The following is a 14,363-nucleotide window of genomic DNA, read 5'->3' on the forward strand; positions in this document are numbered from 1 at the left end:
GACTGATTCATCGGTACATGACACAGACGAACCACTATCACTAAATATAATAATATATATATTCATGCTTTTTACTCTCCTGTCCTCAGCAGTCCGTCCCGTGTCCTCGATGACTCTGCAGAGTCTGAACTCTGTGACATGACACGTTTCTATTCTGTAAAATATGAATCCCTCAAACACAGAGAAGCAGCAGCTCTTTATAAAAAAAGCTGTACTTGTTGCCTGCAGGTGGCGCACATTGACACATCTCCACTGCTGCCACTCTTTACTCTGTTCGTCTGTTCATCACTAAGTTCTTCTCTGAGAAAACCTTTCATCTCAAAATTCTGCATCTGCACCAAAATGTAATGAGTCTGACCGACACCACATCTGTTCACCGAGTTCTAATAATCTCAACTCGTTACTGTTTAAAGATTCTGATTTCATTTCGGTCCCTGACGTCGTTTGTCTTGTTTCTCTTCTTCTTTTTTCGAAACATTACTTAGACTTACATTCATTTCCCTCCAACTGTAAACACTGTCGCCAATTTACTGGTTTTTGGTCCTTGAATACGAGAGCCCCCCAAACAGACACACACACACGCACACACACACACACACACACTCACACACACGCACACACACGCACACACACGCACACACAGTCACAACTACCAGTCGACTCGCACCACAACCACTTACGCACCAGAACAACCACACAAGCAGCAACACAACCTCAGGACATTGACCCTAAAGAAACTTATCAGATTTCACATGAAACTGTTGAAGGAAGGTCCCGAAAGGTTTCAGGACAGAAGCTGTGCTGACAAAACTCTTCTCTCACTCTCAGGTCTCGGTCCTGTTTCATCCTGTTGCACCTGAACATTACCCCTCTACCATCCCATAATATCTCATAGTATTCAGTTGCTTTGGCATCTAACACGTCACACAGCTCAGAGAATGAACGAGCAGGAGATGCTGCAGCTCCGTCAGTTTCTCTCCTCACGTTCATGCTCATCTTTAGCTTTTACACTGTTGGTTTGTACAGAGCATGAAACCAGCATGAAACCAGCATGAAACCAGCATGAAACCAGCATGAAACCAGTTGATGTCATGGACATTTGAAGTTCAAGCAATTTTAGATTTATTTGTAACATTAAATGTGTGTGATTGTGTTTATATGTATAAGCATGTACATATTGAACCATGCATTTGTTCACTTTGACCTAATAGTCATTGGTTTAAATCAATGTAATCTGGTTCCTACTATTTCAGGTGCATTCAGATAATGTTTTGATTTGAATTAAACTGGAATAGACTGAGTGCAGGTTAATTACACTGTCATGGATCTGATTGAACGTGTTTTAATCTTAAACCCAGAATATCAAATGTCCAAATTCATCAAAAGTGTAAAGATTTAAAAACAACATATATTTAGAGTCAAGATATGTTTTTCTTATCATTTTAGATAAGAGCTCCCTGTGTTGTGCTGATTTGTCTTTACTTGATAGTGTAAATATAAATGTAAAAGTTAGTTTGTAACATTTCAGAGACGTAGAGGATGATGTCAGCACTTTAAATAACATTATTTCAGATATTACCTTTCCTTGCAGTTGCCCCACATGACGTACTGGGGGCTCCACCCGGACTTTTGAAACTAATTTGAAACTAAACAGACTTTAACTTACTCTACAAGTTCGTAAACCACAAACCACATGGGGGCGGTGTCACAAGACAGTGGGGGAGGGGTCATCCCATCCAATCCCCTGGGGGGGGGGGGGTTATCACTCAAAATCAAAAGAATCTATACTTTTTGACGGAAAGTTTCTTTGAATATATTTTTAACATATATTAGAATATACATAGTATGAGTTGCAAGTGTAAACAACCAACTTGATGTTTAAACCAAAGTTGTTGCCAAGGAAACAAACAAGGAATCAATTAAACAATAAAAACAACTAAAGCAACAATAGAAATTGGGAAATCAATATGAAATGTTCTGATGTGAAACATATTCATCGTCACTCAGCCAACAACATGTCAACTGCATAACCCCGAGAAAAGCCCTTTTCAGGAACTGAGTAAACAGTCTCCTGTCAAGATGATGATGAAGCATTTTCAAGTTATCGAACACAATGTTCATCAGAGAATTTCCTCAAAAAGCCACAGAAGAGTTATTAAATTATTGAAACTTAGTGTTTGGCAGAATCGCTCCTGGCAACAGCACCAACACCATCAGCTGAACAAACCCCCACTTTGAAAGAGAGCACCCAACCTGCTGAGAAAGCTTCAGCTGCAGCGCTCACCAGAGACGAGTCAAAGCCGGATCAACGACAGACGACTGAACCGAAGAACAAACGGGTCCTTCTGTCGCTAACAGCTACTGATCCATCAATCAACGCACCTTCAGTCCCGTGAAGGAGGAAGAGACCGACAGCCGTCCGAGGCAACAGGAAAAGATGGAGAGAGAGGAAACAGAGTCAGAGGTATTGTGACACACACGGCTTCTTGGTTTCTTACTTGATGAATCACACACACACACACACACACACTTACCCAACCCTACTCGTCACGTCTGCATGGGCCTATTCATGCCATTATGGCTTAAAGGGAAAAGCTGCTAAAAACCAGCATTTACATTCCTGCTTCCTCTAAACTTGGACACAACTGGAGTCCAGTCTCAACTTGTCAAAGGCTCCCTCTCTTCCACATGAACACACAACTTGAAAAGTCTGACTGTGTTGCCCTGCAGCTACACAAACGCTGCAGGCATCACAACATCTCTTAACAACTCTGCTGTGTCCTTGTTCTTTACCCCTTTTCCACCAGGGCAGATCCAGGAGCCGGTGCCTCATCTGGAACCAGTTCTTTGTGTTCTGGTTCTCAGACAGAAAAACTGGCTCCAGAATGGCACCAACTTGTTGCTGGTGTAGAATTAAGAACCGCCTACATCAGAGGCAGGGGGCGGAGTTATCATGACCAACAAGACCAAGAAAAACCTGTGATTGAATCTCACTTCACCGCTGAAACTGTGTGAAATAACACAACATGTGTGTTGTCTGTCAGTCTGAGTTTACAGATGAGTACAACAACACAACTGTGTGTGAGTGCGAGAGAAAGAGAGCGAGCGGAGTCGTGGTTTCATTTGAAGAGTCGAGGCGTAGAGACAGTCACGTGTACGGTGACGTAATAACGTGGCTCTAAGTCGACTGTCGCCCGTGGAAAAGCAAACTGGTTCTTAAAAGGTTTGCGGGTTGAACCAGCTCCGGACCAGCACTCGGTTCACTCTGGTGGAAAAGATTTAAAAAAGAGTCTGTTTGTAGGACACGAGCATTAATTCAACCCTGTCTCCGTGTTTCTGTCCTTTAGGTCCAGATCTGTCTTCTGTTCCAAAGAAGGAAAATGTTACAGCAGACCAGGATTTTCCAGATGCTTCAGACTTTGTAGCCACGGTTTAAGGAAAGTTCCTGTTTCAACATGTCTGAATACTACAACACCAATCAGCCTCAGGCCCCGTGAAGAGGAAGGTGCAGATCACATGAAGCCACAGCTGATGAGTTCAATCAACTCCAAGCCAGAATTCAACTGTCAGTAGATTTAAGCTACGGGTCATGAGTTTCACAGCAGCAATGCCTTTAACTCACGAGTCCATGAAATGAAACTTGGGAAACGAGCTTGAACCCTCAACCTTTTACCAAAGAGACAGTTGTTGAGCATTTGTCACCATTGGAAAAATGAAAATAACTTTTCTTTGAAGTACCAAAGGTCAATCGATCAAATTTGATTTCCATAGCCCTAATTCACTAATTACAATAAGGACTGAACAAGGTGTCTGAGATAACTCCTCCCACTTCACTAGTAAGTTGAGTTTAAGTTACACCTACCATTTTCTATGAAGCCATTTTCAGACATGACCTCACAATTGGTGAAGAGGGCAGACTGGGGTGAGGCCGAAATCAAGAGTGAACGATTGAAAGAGAGACAGACGAGGACGAGCTGACAGCAGTTCAACAGTCAACAGTGGCAGTGACATGTGGAAATGACAGCTTTATTTAGAAAGGTGATGAAGAGGAGGAGGAGAGAAATCATTGAGAAGGTACAGCACACTTCTGATTCATGATTATTCATTTTTTAGAGACTTTGATGAGGAGATATCAACTAATACATAATCGATCAAACTGTTAGTTAGAGGCGAGAAACGTCTCATTTCTCAGCAGGTTCACTGTTCTGACATGTGAGCGAACAGACTGATGAAGCTCAGCTGAGGCTGATACGACTTCAGTCACAGACTGGTCGGTGCTCTCAGGAGCTGCCAGCATCACTGGCTGCAGACCAGTGAGTTTATATCGTCTGTCGTCCCCAGTGCAAACGTCTCATCTCAGCAGGAATCTGGGACTGAACTGTGGCTCTGAACTGTTTTAAAGATTAAACTCCTTTTGACACGTTGATATGATCTTGACCAAAATATATGAAAACAAGTTTGTTGCTTTACTCTTTATATCTTTTATTTCCAGAAGCCTGTTTCTGTGCATCTGTCCTAAAGTTATGAAAGTGTTTCCCACTCAGTGAAACACAGATGAAGAGATGAAGAAGAGAGAAGAGGAATAAAAAGGGTGGAAGGAGTGTAGTTACCAGGACGTCCGTCATGAGGGCGGGCGGTTAGTGAGCGAGTCGTCAGCGCTGTTAGCGGGTTGGACACATGCATGTCATCCCCCCTTCTGCCTGGGACCTCTCCTTTACACACACAGACACACACACACACACACACACACACACACACACACACACAAATTGGAGAATGCACACATGTACATGCAGACAGATAATCACTCAAATATGTCACCAAGAAGTGCATCAGAAAAAACAGTCAGAAATGTGAATGTGTGAATCCCACAGTCATGGAACAAATACACAGTTTACACACAAATCAACACAACACCAACAATATGCACCACGATGACTCCAGTCATCAAACCAGGTTTAATCATGTGAACAATCCACATTAGATACAGACTCTCTATAGAGGTCAAATAAGATTCTGCCTCTTCACTCTTTCCTCCAGTGAGGTGAACAGGTCTGTGGTCAAAGAACAGCACTGGGATCAGATCAGCTGTCTGGTAAACTGAGCTACTGAAACTGCAGAGAAGAAGTTGGATCAATCCTTCAAATGCAATTTGATCAATCAGACAATCAATCCATTGGATTAATCTCTCAACAAAACACAGAGATTAAAGGACAAAACCAGAACTTCCACATCAGTGAGTCTGAGACCAAACCAACCGACTGTTAGAGCACATTAAACAAACTGGACCCAACCAGGGTTAAATCACTGGTGACGACTGGACCAGATCTGGACTAAAGAAGACCAAACCAGAGATTAAACACCAGAGAACATTGGACCAAACCAGAGATTAAACACCAGAGATTAAACACCAGAGAACATTGGACCAAACCAGAGATTAAACACCAGAGAACATTGGACTAAACCAGAGATTAAACACCAGAGATTAAACACCAGAGAACATTGGACCAAACCAGAGATTAAACACCAGAGAACATTGGACCAAACCAGAGATTAAACACCAGAGAACATTGGATTAAACCAGAGATTAAACACCTGAGAACATTGGACCAAACCAGAGATTAAACACCTGAGAACATTGGACCAAACCAGAGATTAAACACCTGAGATTAAACACAAGAGAACATTGGACCAAACCAGAGATTAAACACCAGTGAACATTGGATTAAACACCAGAGAACATTGGATTAAACCAGAGATTAAACACCTGAGAACATTGGACCAAACCAGAGATTCAACACCAGTGAACATTGGATTAAACCAGGGATTAAACACCAGTGAACATTGGATTAAACCAGAGATTAAACACCAGAGAACATTGGACCAAACCAGAGATTCAACACCAGTGAACATTGGATTAAACCAGGGATTCAACACCAGAGAACATTGGATTAAACCAGAGATTAAGCACCTGAGAACATTGGACCAAACCAGAGATTAAACACCAGAGAACATTGGACCAAACCAGAGATTAAACACCTGAGAACATTGGACTAAACCAGAGATTAAACACCTGAGAACATTGGACTAAACCAGAGATTAAACACCAGTGAACATTGGACTAAACCAGAGATTAAACACCAGAGAACATTGGATTAAACCAGGGATTCAACACCTGAGAACATTGGACTAAACCAGAGATTAAACACCAGTGAACATTGGACTAAACCAGAGATTAAACACCAGAGAACATTGGACTAAACCAGAGATTAAACACCAGTGAACATTGGATTAAACCAGAGATTAAACACCTGAGAACATTGGACTAAACCAGAGATTAAACACCTGAGAACATTGGATTAAACCAGAGATTAAACACCAGTGAACATTGGATTAAACCAGAGATTAAACACCAGAGAACATTGGACTAAACCAGAGATTAAACACCAGTGAACATTGGATTAAACCAGAGATTAAACACCTGAGAACATTGGACTAAACCAGAGATTTAACACCTGAAAAAATTGGATTAAACCAGAGATTCAACACCTGAGAACATTGGATTAAACCAGAGATTAAGCACCTGAGAACATTGGATTAAACCAGAGATTAAACACCTGAGAACATTGGATTAAACCAGGGATTCAACACCAGAGAACATTGGATTAAACCAGAGATTAAACACCTGAGAACATTGGATTAAACCAGAGATTAAGCACCTGAGAACATTGGATTAAACCAGAGATTCAACACCAGAGAACATTGGATTAAACCAGAGATTAAACACCTGAGAACATTGGATTAAACCAGAGATTAAACACCTGAGAACATTGGATTAAACCAGGGATTCAACACCAGAGAACATTGGATTAAACCAGAGATTAAACACCTGAGAACATTGGAGTTTCATAAGGTTTTTACTGTAAAAACTATATAATATCCCATAATTAACGTATGACTTTGTATATTTTAGCTTGAAAAGGAGACTCATACCTTCCCTGTACTATCTTTATATTATTGTAAATAACTATCAGAGTGAATTTGATATTTTAGACCTAATTATGCAGAAAACTGAAAAACCCTTTTAGTCCACGTGAAATGTGCTGAGAGTAGATTTCTGAGATGTCGATGATGTTGGCTACATTCATTTATTGGCTGTTTCTTTTGATTATCAGTTACTGATCTTGTTGATTATCTTATTAATTTGCTATAACACTAATCCTCTGAGGGTCGAGGACTGGAGCCAATCCCTGTTGACATTGGGCTGGAGGCGGAGTTCACTCTGGACACCTGTCTATCACCACATAAACAGTGGAAACTCCTTATAGTGAAAAAAACTGTAATACATAGTAATAAACGTATAATGATCACTTATACATTTCCACTGCTTCATTCTGAAATCTGTTAATGCAGCTCTCATCTGAAAACACTGACGGTTCAGTTCTGCCAAGTCCTTTTTCAGCCTGGAACCAAATTACTTTTTTCTGGGCTAATAAAATGAATCTTAAGATTTCATTCAAATTTTGAACCTGACAGACGACGACACAGGAACTTTGGTTTGTTTCAGATCGTTGGAGACAAACGAGGAGCAAAGTGTGACGAGCAAAACCACCAGATACTGAGGAGATGAAGATGACACACACACACACACACACACACACACACACACACACACACACACACACACACACACACACACACACACACACACACACACACACACACACACGCACCACTAAAGTAAAGACTGACAGAGACGAGGAAAAAGAGACAGAAATAGAGACTCAGGAAAGAAAGGTGATGACCAACTTAAAAAAAGGGGAAGTAAGCAACAGACATAATGAAGAAAGACACAGGAAGAGGAAATGTGGACCAACAGACAACAAGGACGACAGATTGGGTAAAAGTCAGTATCAGAACTATGTGTGTTTCTTGAACTCAGGGTTCAGGCCCTGAAATCAGCACCAGACGTGTTTGTCCTGGTTTCACTGGCAATGCATTAAATAAACGACAGATAGGAGGAATATTGTTGTTTGTTTGACACTGTTCAATTAAACAGGTGAAAGGTCTCCAACGCTGAAGACGACTCAGAGACGCTGCAAAACAAATGTCACGTCTCTGTCAAAAGGAATTTTCTTTCTTTACAAAGTGTGTAACTGAGCTCCAGGACTGAACCGGAGGATTTCCGAGGATAAAGGGAGATGAATGTTGACATTTGATCTGCAGCAGTTCCACATGTTCCCACAAGAGAAGAAATGCAAAGAGCAGCGGCAAAACATCAAAGGTCCGTTCGCCTTAACCTCAGATACCAACTGCAGCTTCCTGTGTCGTACCTTCACTCAAAGCCAGTGAGATTCCTGAAAGGTCTTCACTACCCAACGCAGGGATGAGGAGATGCAGGAGAAATACAAGCAGGGTCGGTTGCTAAACACCATCAGTTTCTCTTTAAAGTGAGAAAACACCTTATATGGTCATAATAACAACTAAAACACCAAGAGTCTCAGTAGGAATATTCAAGTTATAGGTTTATACTAAAGTTGTGATAAAACAATAAAACTACAGCTGGAATGTTTGAACTCCTTCGTGTTGAGGTCAGCAGAGACACAAACATCAGCTGATGGAGCTACGTGTCACGGAACCCGTGTGAAAACATTAAAGATCCAGAAAACGTTGGTGAAGCAGTAACTTTGAACGTGATCTACTTCAAAGTCTGTTTCATCTCAGAAAGTTGAAATCAATTTAATGACCAACTTCATCATCGGGTGAAGAAAGCTTCTTTAGTATCTGAGTGTAGTAACTGATATTAGTATCTGAGTGTAGTAACTGATATTAGTATCTGAGTGTAGTAACTGATATTAGTATCTGAGTGTAGTAACTGATATTAGTATCTGAGTGTAGTATCTGAGTGTAGTATCTGAGTGTAGTATCTGAGTGTAGTAACTGAGTGTAGTAACTGAGTGTAGTATCTGAGTGTAGTAACTGAGTGTAGTATCTGAGTGTAGTAACTGATATTAGTATCTGAGTGTAGTATCTGAGTGTAGTATCTGAGTGTAGTAACTGAGTGTAGTATCTGAAAGTAGTATCTGAGTGTAGTAACTGAGTGTAGTAACTGAGTGTAGTAACTGAGTGTAGTATCTGAGTGTAGTAACTGATATTAGTATCTGAGTGTAGTATCTGAGCGTAGTAACTGAGTGTAGTAACTGAGTGTAGTATCTGAGTGTAGTATCTGAGCGTAGTAACTGAGTGTAGTATCTGAGTGTAGTATCTGAGTTTAGTATCTGAGTGTAGTAACTGAGTGTAGTAACTGATATTAGTATCTGAGTGTAGTAACTGAGTGTAGTAACTGATATTAGTATCTGAGTGTAGTAACTGAGTGTAGTAACTGATATTAGTATCTGATATTAGTATCTGAGTGTAGTATCTGATATTAGTATCTGAGTGTAATATCTGATATTAGTATCTGAGTGTAGTATCTGATATTAGTATCTAAGTGTAGTAACTGAGTGTAGTATCTGATATTAGTATCTGAGTGTAGTATCTGATATTAGTATCTGAGTGTAGTATCTAAGTGTAGTAACTGAGTGTAGTATCTGATATTAGCATCTGAGTGTAGTATCTGATATTAGTATCTGAGTGTAGTATCTGAGTGTAGTAACTGAGTGTAGTAACTGAGTGTAGTATCTGATATTAGTATCTGAGTGTAGTATCTAAGTGTAGTAACTGAGTGTAGTATCTGAGTGTAGTATCTGAGTGTAGTATCTGATATTAGTAACTGAGTGTAGTATCTGAGTGTAGTATCTGATATTAGTATCTGAGTGTAGTATCTGAGTGTAGTATCTGATATTAGTATCTGAGTGTAGTATCTAAGTGTAGTAACTGAGTGTAGTATCTGATATTAGTATCTGAGTGTAGTATCTAAGTGTAGTAACTGAGTGTAGTATCTGAGTGTAGTATCTGATATTAGTATCTGAGTGTAGTATCTAAGTGTAGTAACTGAGTGTAGTATCTGAGTGTAGTATCTGAGTGTAGTATCTGATATTAGTATCTGAGTGTAGTATCTAAGTGTAGTAACTGAGTGTAGTATCTGATATTAGTATCTGAGTGTAGTATCTAAGTGTAGTAACTGAGTGTAGTATCTGATATTAGTATCTGAGTGTAGTATCTAAGTGTAGTATCTGAGTGTAGTATCTGATATTAGTATCTGAGTGTAGTATCTGAGTGTAGTATCTAAGTGTAGTAACTGAGTGTAGTATCTGAGTGTAGTATCTGAGTGTAGTATCTGATATTAGTATCTAAGTGTAGTAACTGAGTGTAGTATCTGAGTGTAGTATCTGATATTAGTATCTGAGTGTAGTATCTAAGTGTAGTAACTGAGTGTAGTATCTGAGTGTAGTATCTGAGTGTAGTATCTGATATTAGTATCTGAGTGTAGTATCTGATATTAGTATCTGAGTGTAGTATCTAAGTGTAGTAACTGAGTGTAGTATCTGATATTAGTATCTGAGTGTAGTATCTAAGTGTAGTAACGGAGTGTAGTATTTGAGTGTAGTATCTGATATTAGTATCTGAGTGTAGTATCTGATATTAGTATCTGAGTGTAGTATCTAAGTGTAGTATCTGATATTAGTATCTGAGTGTAGTATCTGAGTGTAGTATCTAAGTGTAGTAACTGAGTGTAGTATCTGATATTAGTATCTGAGTGTAGTATCTAAGTGTAGTATCTAAGTGTAGTAACTGAGTGTAGTATCTGATATTAGTATCTAATTGTAGAAACACTGAACCATCTGATTGTAGCCAACATGATTTTAGTGGTTTAACTCAATCAGAGACAGCAGTATTACTCCTGAGGATTGTGGGTAGTGTAGTTCTTTGCCTTGTGGATAGACATGTTTTTTTGAAACACAGCTGACATGATACTTGTTGCTTCTTCAGGATGTAACAACCTCACAGCTTGTAATACTTTTAATAACTCGGACTCGGATGGTTCAAGTATTCTGGTTGATAGTGAACATGGTTAAAGTTCCACACACACACATGAACTGGTGGAAAGTTCACACACACAACAAGTGAACAACAAGGAAACACGGTTCTTCTTCTTCTTCCTCACTTTGAAACCGACGCGCAGTTAGTGCGTAAAGACGCAGGGACGCGCTTCAGGAGAGACGGACAGAGACGGAAGAGGGGGACTCGTCCTGCTCCTGTCCCCCCCTCAGACTGACCGAGGAGGGGAGGCACGGGAGGAGGGCTGAGGGGGGGCGGAGGGGAGGAATCAGAGAGAGAGACCTCTTCCTGAACAGCGCGGAGCGAGGAGAAGCTCCGCCGCTCACCGGAGACCAGAGGAGGGAGGAATCCAGGAGGAATCAGCCCCTCACCTGCTCCTCCTGCTCCTCCTGCTCCTCCTGCTCCTCCTGCTCCTCCCTGCTCCTCCCTGCTCCTCCTGCTCCTCCCGGCTCACGCTCACATTTACTCACAATCTGGGCATGAATCAGCTCCGGAGGACGGAATCCGCTGCGCCTCCTGAGACACATCGAGTGCCGCTGCGCACCGGGAGGGTGCGAGGGTTCGAATCCTCCTGCTTCCTCTCAACGTCCTGCTGCTGGATCGAAGAAGAAGAAGAAGAAGAAGGATTCCTCCTCCTCCTCCTCCCCCCTTCTGCTGCTTTCTCCTGCTCGGGTTTTTCCCAGAGAGAGAGAGAGAGAGAGAGAGAGAGAGTGTGTAAAGAGAGAGGGAGGGAGAGAGAGAGATCGGCCACAGCGCATGCGCGGATTCACACCCATTCATACAGGAGGACAGTTCTGTATAATACAACTTTATTATTATTAATACATTCTGGATGGATAAACAGACAGACAGACAGATCATCAGCTCACAAGACAGATTATGTCCACAGTATTTTAATGTTTAAATATCATAATAATATAGATGAAGCACATTGAATAAAAAAGTTCTCAGTAATGTTCAGATTTGTCTTCTCTGAATCTGACAGTATTTTCTGCAGCTGCTCTCGCTCCATCCACACATTCATCCAGTGAAGACGTGATAGTGTACATGACTCTCAAATTATTTAATATTACAGTTTTCCTAAATGTGTAAAAACATTGAACCTCATTCTTTAAACAAAACTGTCGACTGGCCAAACGACTTTATCAGATCTCAAAACGTTAACACTGTTCATCTGGTTAAACACACTTTCAAAATCTGAACCATCTGAACAACAATCTAAAATCTAAACACATTTATTCGTGTGATGCACTTTGACCCAGACTGACACACACAGGTTGAACACAACTAACAGCCTGTTGCCGTCGTTAACACACAACCAGTACAAACTGAGCACGGTCATGTTACTTTAGAAGCAACAACACTAAACTTCATATTTCTGAAGGTCTACGGAGGATTTGTTGAGAGAGGTCAGAGGTCAGAGGTCAGAGCTTCCTGTTGAGAAGACGTTTTCACTGTGGTCAAAGAAGATGGTTCATCAAGAACAAGAGTTTCCTCATGTTGGTCCTCCACCGTCTTCTCCCTTCATCGCCCCCATGAAGAAAGTGACTGGGATACGAAACCTCCTGCAGTCACTGGTCTGACGATAGAAGTGGAATCTATTCAAGAAGGATTCTGTCATTGTTCAGGGAACGATTGTCTGCGTGGGAGATGAAAGAAAATGAAACGTATGTGAATTTGATGCTCAGTGAGATTAACAGAGAAGCGACCTGAGGAAAGTGTTTGGTTCTGATTCAGTTTCTTTACGGGTTTTTTCATGTTGTTTCTTTGTTGAAGTTAAAGGAAAACAAATTCACAAACTTATAAAATGATTCGAACCTATAAGGGTTGTTTGCACAAAACTCTGGTTTTAAGTGCTTGTTTGTGTCTTTGTTCAATTCGAGAAGGGGAATAAGATGCGGAGTTGAACCAGGAACCTGCAGCTCATGACGTCACATTCAATTATCAGGTCGCACAACAAAACAGCCGTAAAATATCTGAGACGTCTGAGGTTCCACTCACTCCTCCAGATGATTACCAGCAGGGGGCGCCCTACACCAAAGGGAGAGAGTGAGAGAAAGAGAGAGAGAACAGACACAGGATCAAAACAATAGATATTGTGCAGATATTAACTTTGATATGAATTGAACCACATGTCAGATAATGTTTCCTACGTGTGAAGCTGAATTGTTTAGTTTCTAAATGATTTGTCATAAAAACAAAGTGTTTCAGAGTGAATAAGACAAAACACCAGTTTACTGAGAGTTCACTGTATCCGAGCTGATGTCTTCAGTATCACTGGACACTCTGACCTCTGACCTCTGAATAAACTGTGATGATAGAAACACTTAGACAGTAGAATGTGCTGTGCAGGACAGCGCCCCCTGTTGAAACTCTGTGGGCGCTCCTCTTCTCTCTGTTGTTTTAACCTTTGAACAGAGACTCTGAATCATATCTTGATCTGTGGTATCAGAGCGAGGTTTTATCAAACTGAGCACAGCTGCTGCTGCTCTGTGTGTCTGTGACTCAGATTCATTACAAACTCTCACTCAGGTCAGAACATATAAATAATCTGAAATGTGTAAACTCTCAAACTAAATGAACATGAGTCTGTGATGTAACACTGACACTTGTTGAACTCTGCAGTGCTTCCTGTCACCACAGGGGGGCAGTGAACATCATCATGGTGGTGGTTGATCCAGGATGGGTCCCGACACGATCTGTCCTCTCTGCACTGTTCTCATAATGTCTCATCACCTCATGTGACTTCACAACACGACCCCACATATGAACCCATAGATATGATGGGAGAGAGGAGAACATGTGTATTACTTCCTGTGGGAGCCACAGGTGCATGCTGGGTGGTGGAGGGGCTGACTCAGCAGCAGGGCGACCACAGGGACTGATGGGAAATGTTCTCTGCTTAAATAAACTGCCACTGATAGGGGGGCTGTGTATTATAGAGGATTGTGGAGAGTGAGGTGCCACATGATGTCTGTCACATGATGTACCAATGTACCAATCACAACACAGTGGACCAGCTGACCAATCGGAGCAGACTCTATCAGGAGGCGGGTCTTAAAGAGACTAAAACCAGGTCTTTAGACGGAGCAACAGCTGCAGTTGGAAACAACGAGAAAGTTCGAATGCATCTTTTTTGTTTTTTTAAACGTGTGGACTGTTCAGTTCAGTCTCAGACAAACGGAGACAGTGACGTTGTGTCAGGAACATGAACATCAGCTTCAACCTGCAGGTTCTTCAGCTTCAGTCTCCAAGGTCACTCCCTCTGTACCAGACTGAGTCTGATATGAGCTGCAGCATCTGTCAGTGAGACTTCCCCTCACAGTAATGTGACCGTGACATTGGATCGGTACGACCATAAC

General features: G+C 41.3%; 1 protein-coding gene across 5 annotated transcripts in view; it reads right to left on the reverse strand.

The window, feature by feature from the left end:
- The window catches only part of rgs19 (regulator of G protein signaling 19), a 19,903-nt gene extending 8,241 nt beyond the window's left edge, over positions 1–11,662 (reverse strand). Inside the window, exons 1-2 of one of the 5 annotated variants that reach the window (XM_034590398.1) lie at positions 11,472–11,592; positions 4,611–4,712 (exon numbers count right to left, since the gene is read on the reverse strand). In XM_034590398.1, the coding sequence (XP_034446289.1) occupies positions 4,611–4,625 (15 nt within the window). In that variant the 5' untranslated portion in view covers positions 4,626–4,712; positions 11,472–11,592. Of the gene's footprint in view, positions 1–2,284; positions 2,400–4,610; positions 4,713–11,471 lie in introns of those variants that run through there. The other 4 variants (XR_004614409.1, XM_034590397.1, XM_034590396.1 and 1 more) reach the window with 4 other exon arrangements.
- Between the last annotated feature and the right edge of the window lie 2,701 nt (positions 11,663–14,363).

Source organism: Hippoglossus hippoglossus, chromosome 7 (assembly GCF_009819705.1).
Source record: "Hippoglossus hippoglossus isolate fHipHip1 chromosome 7, fHipHip1.pri, whole genome shotgun sequence".
NCBI lineage: Eukaryota > Metazoa > Chordata > Actinopteri > Pleuronectiformes > Pleuronectidae > Hippoglossus > Hippoglossus hippoglossus.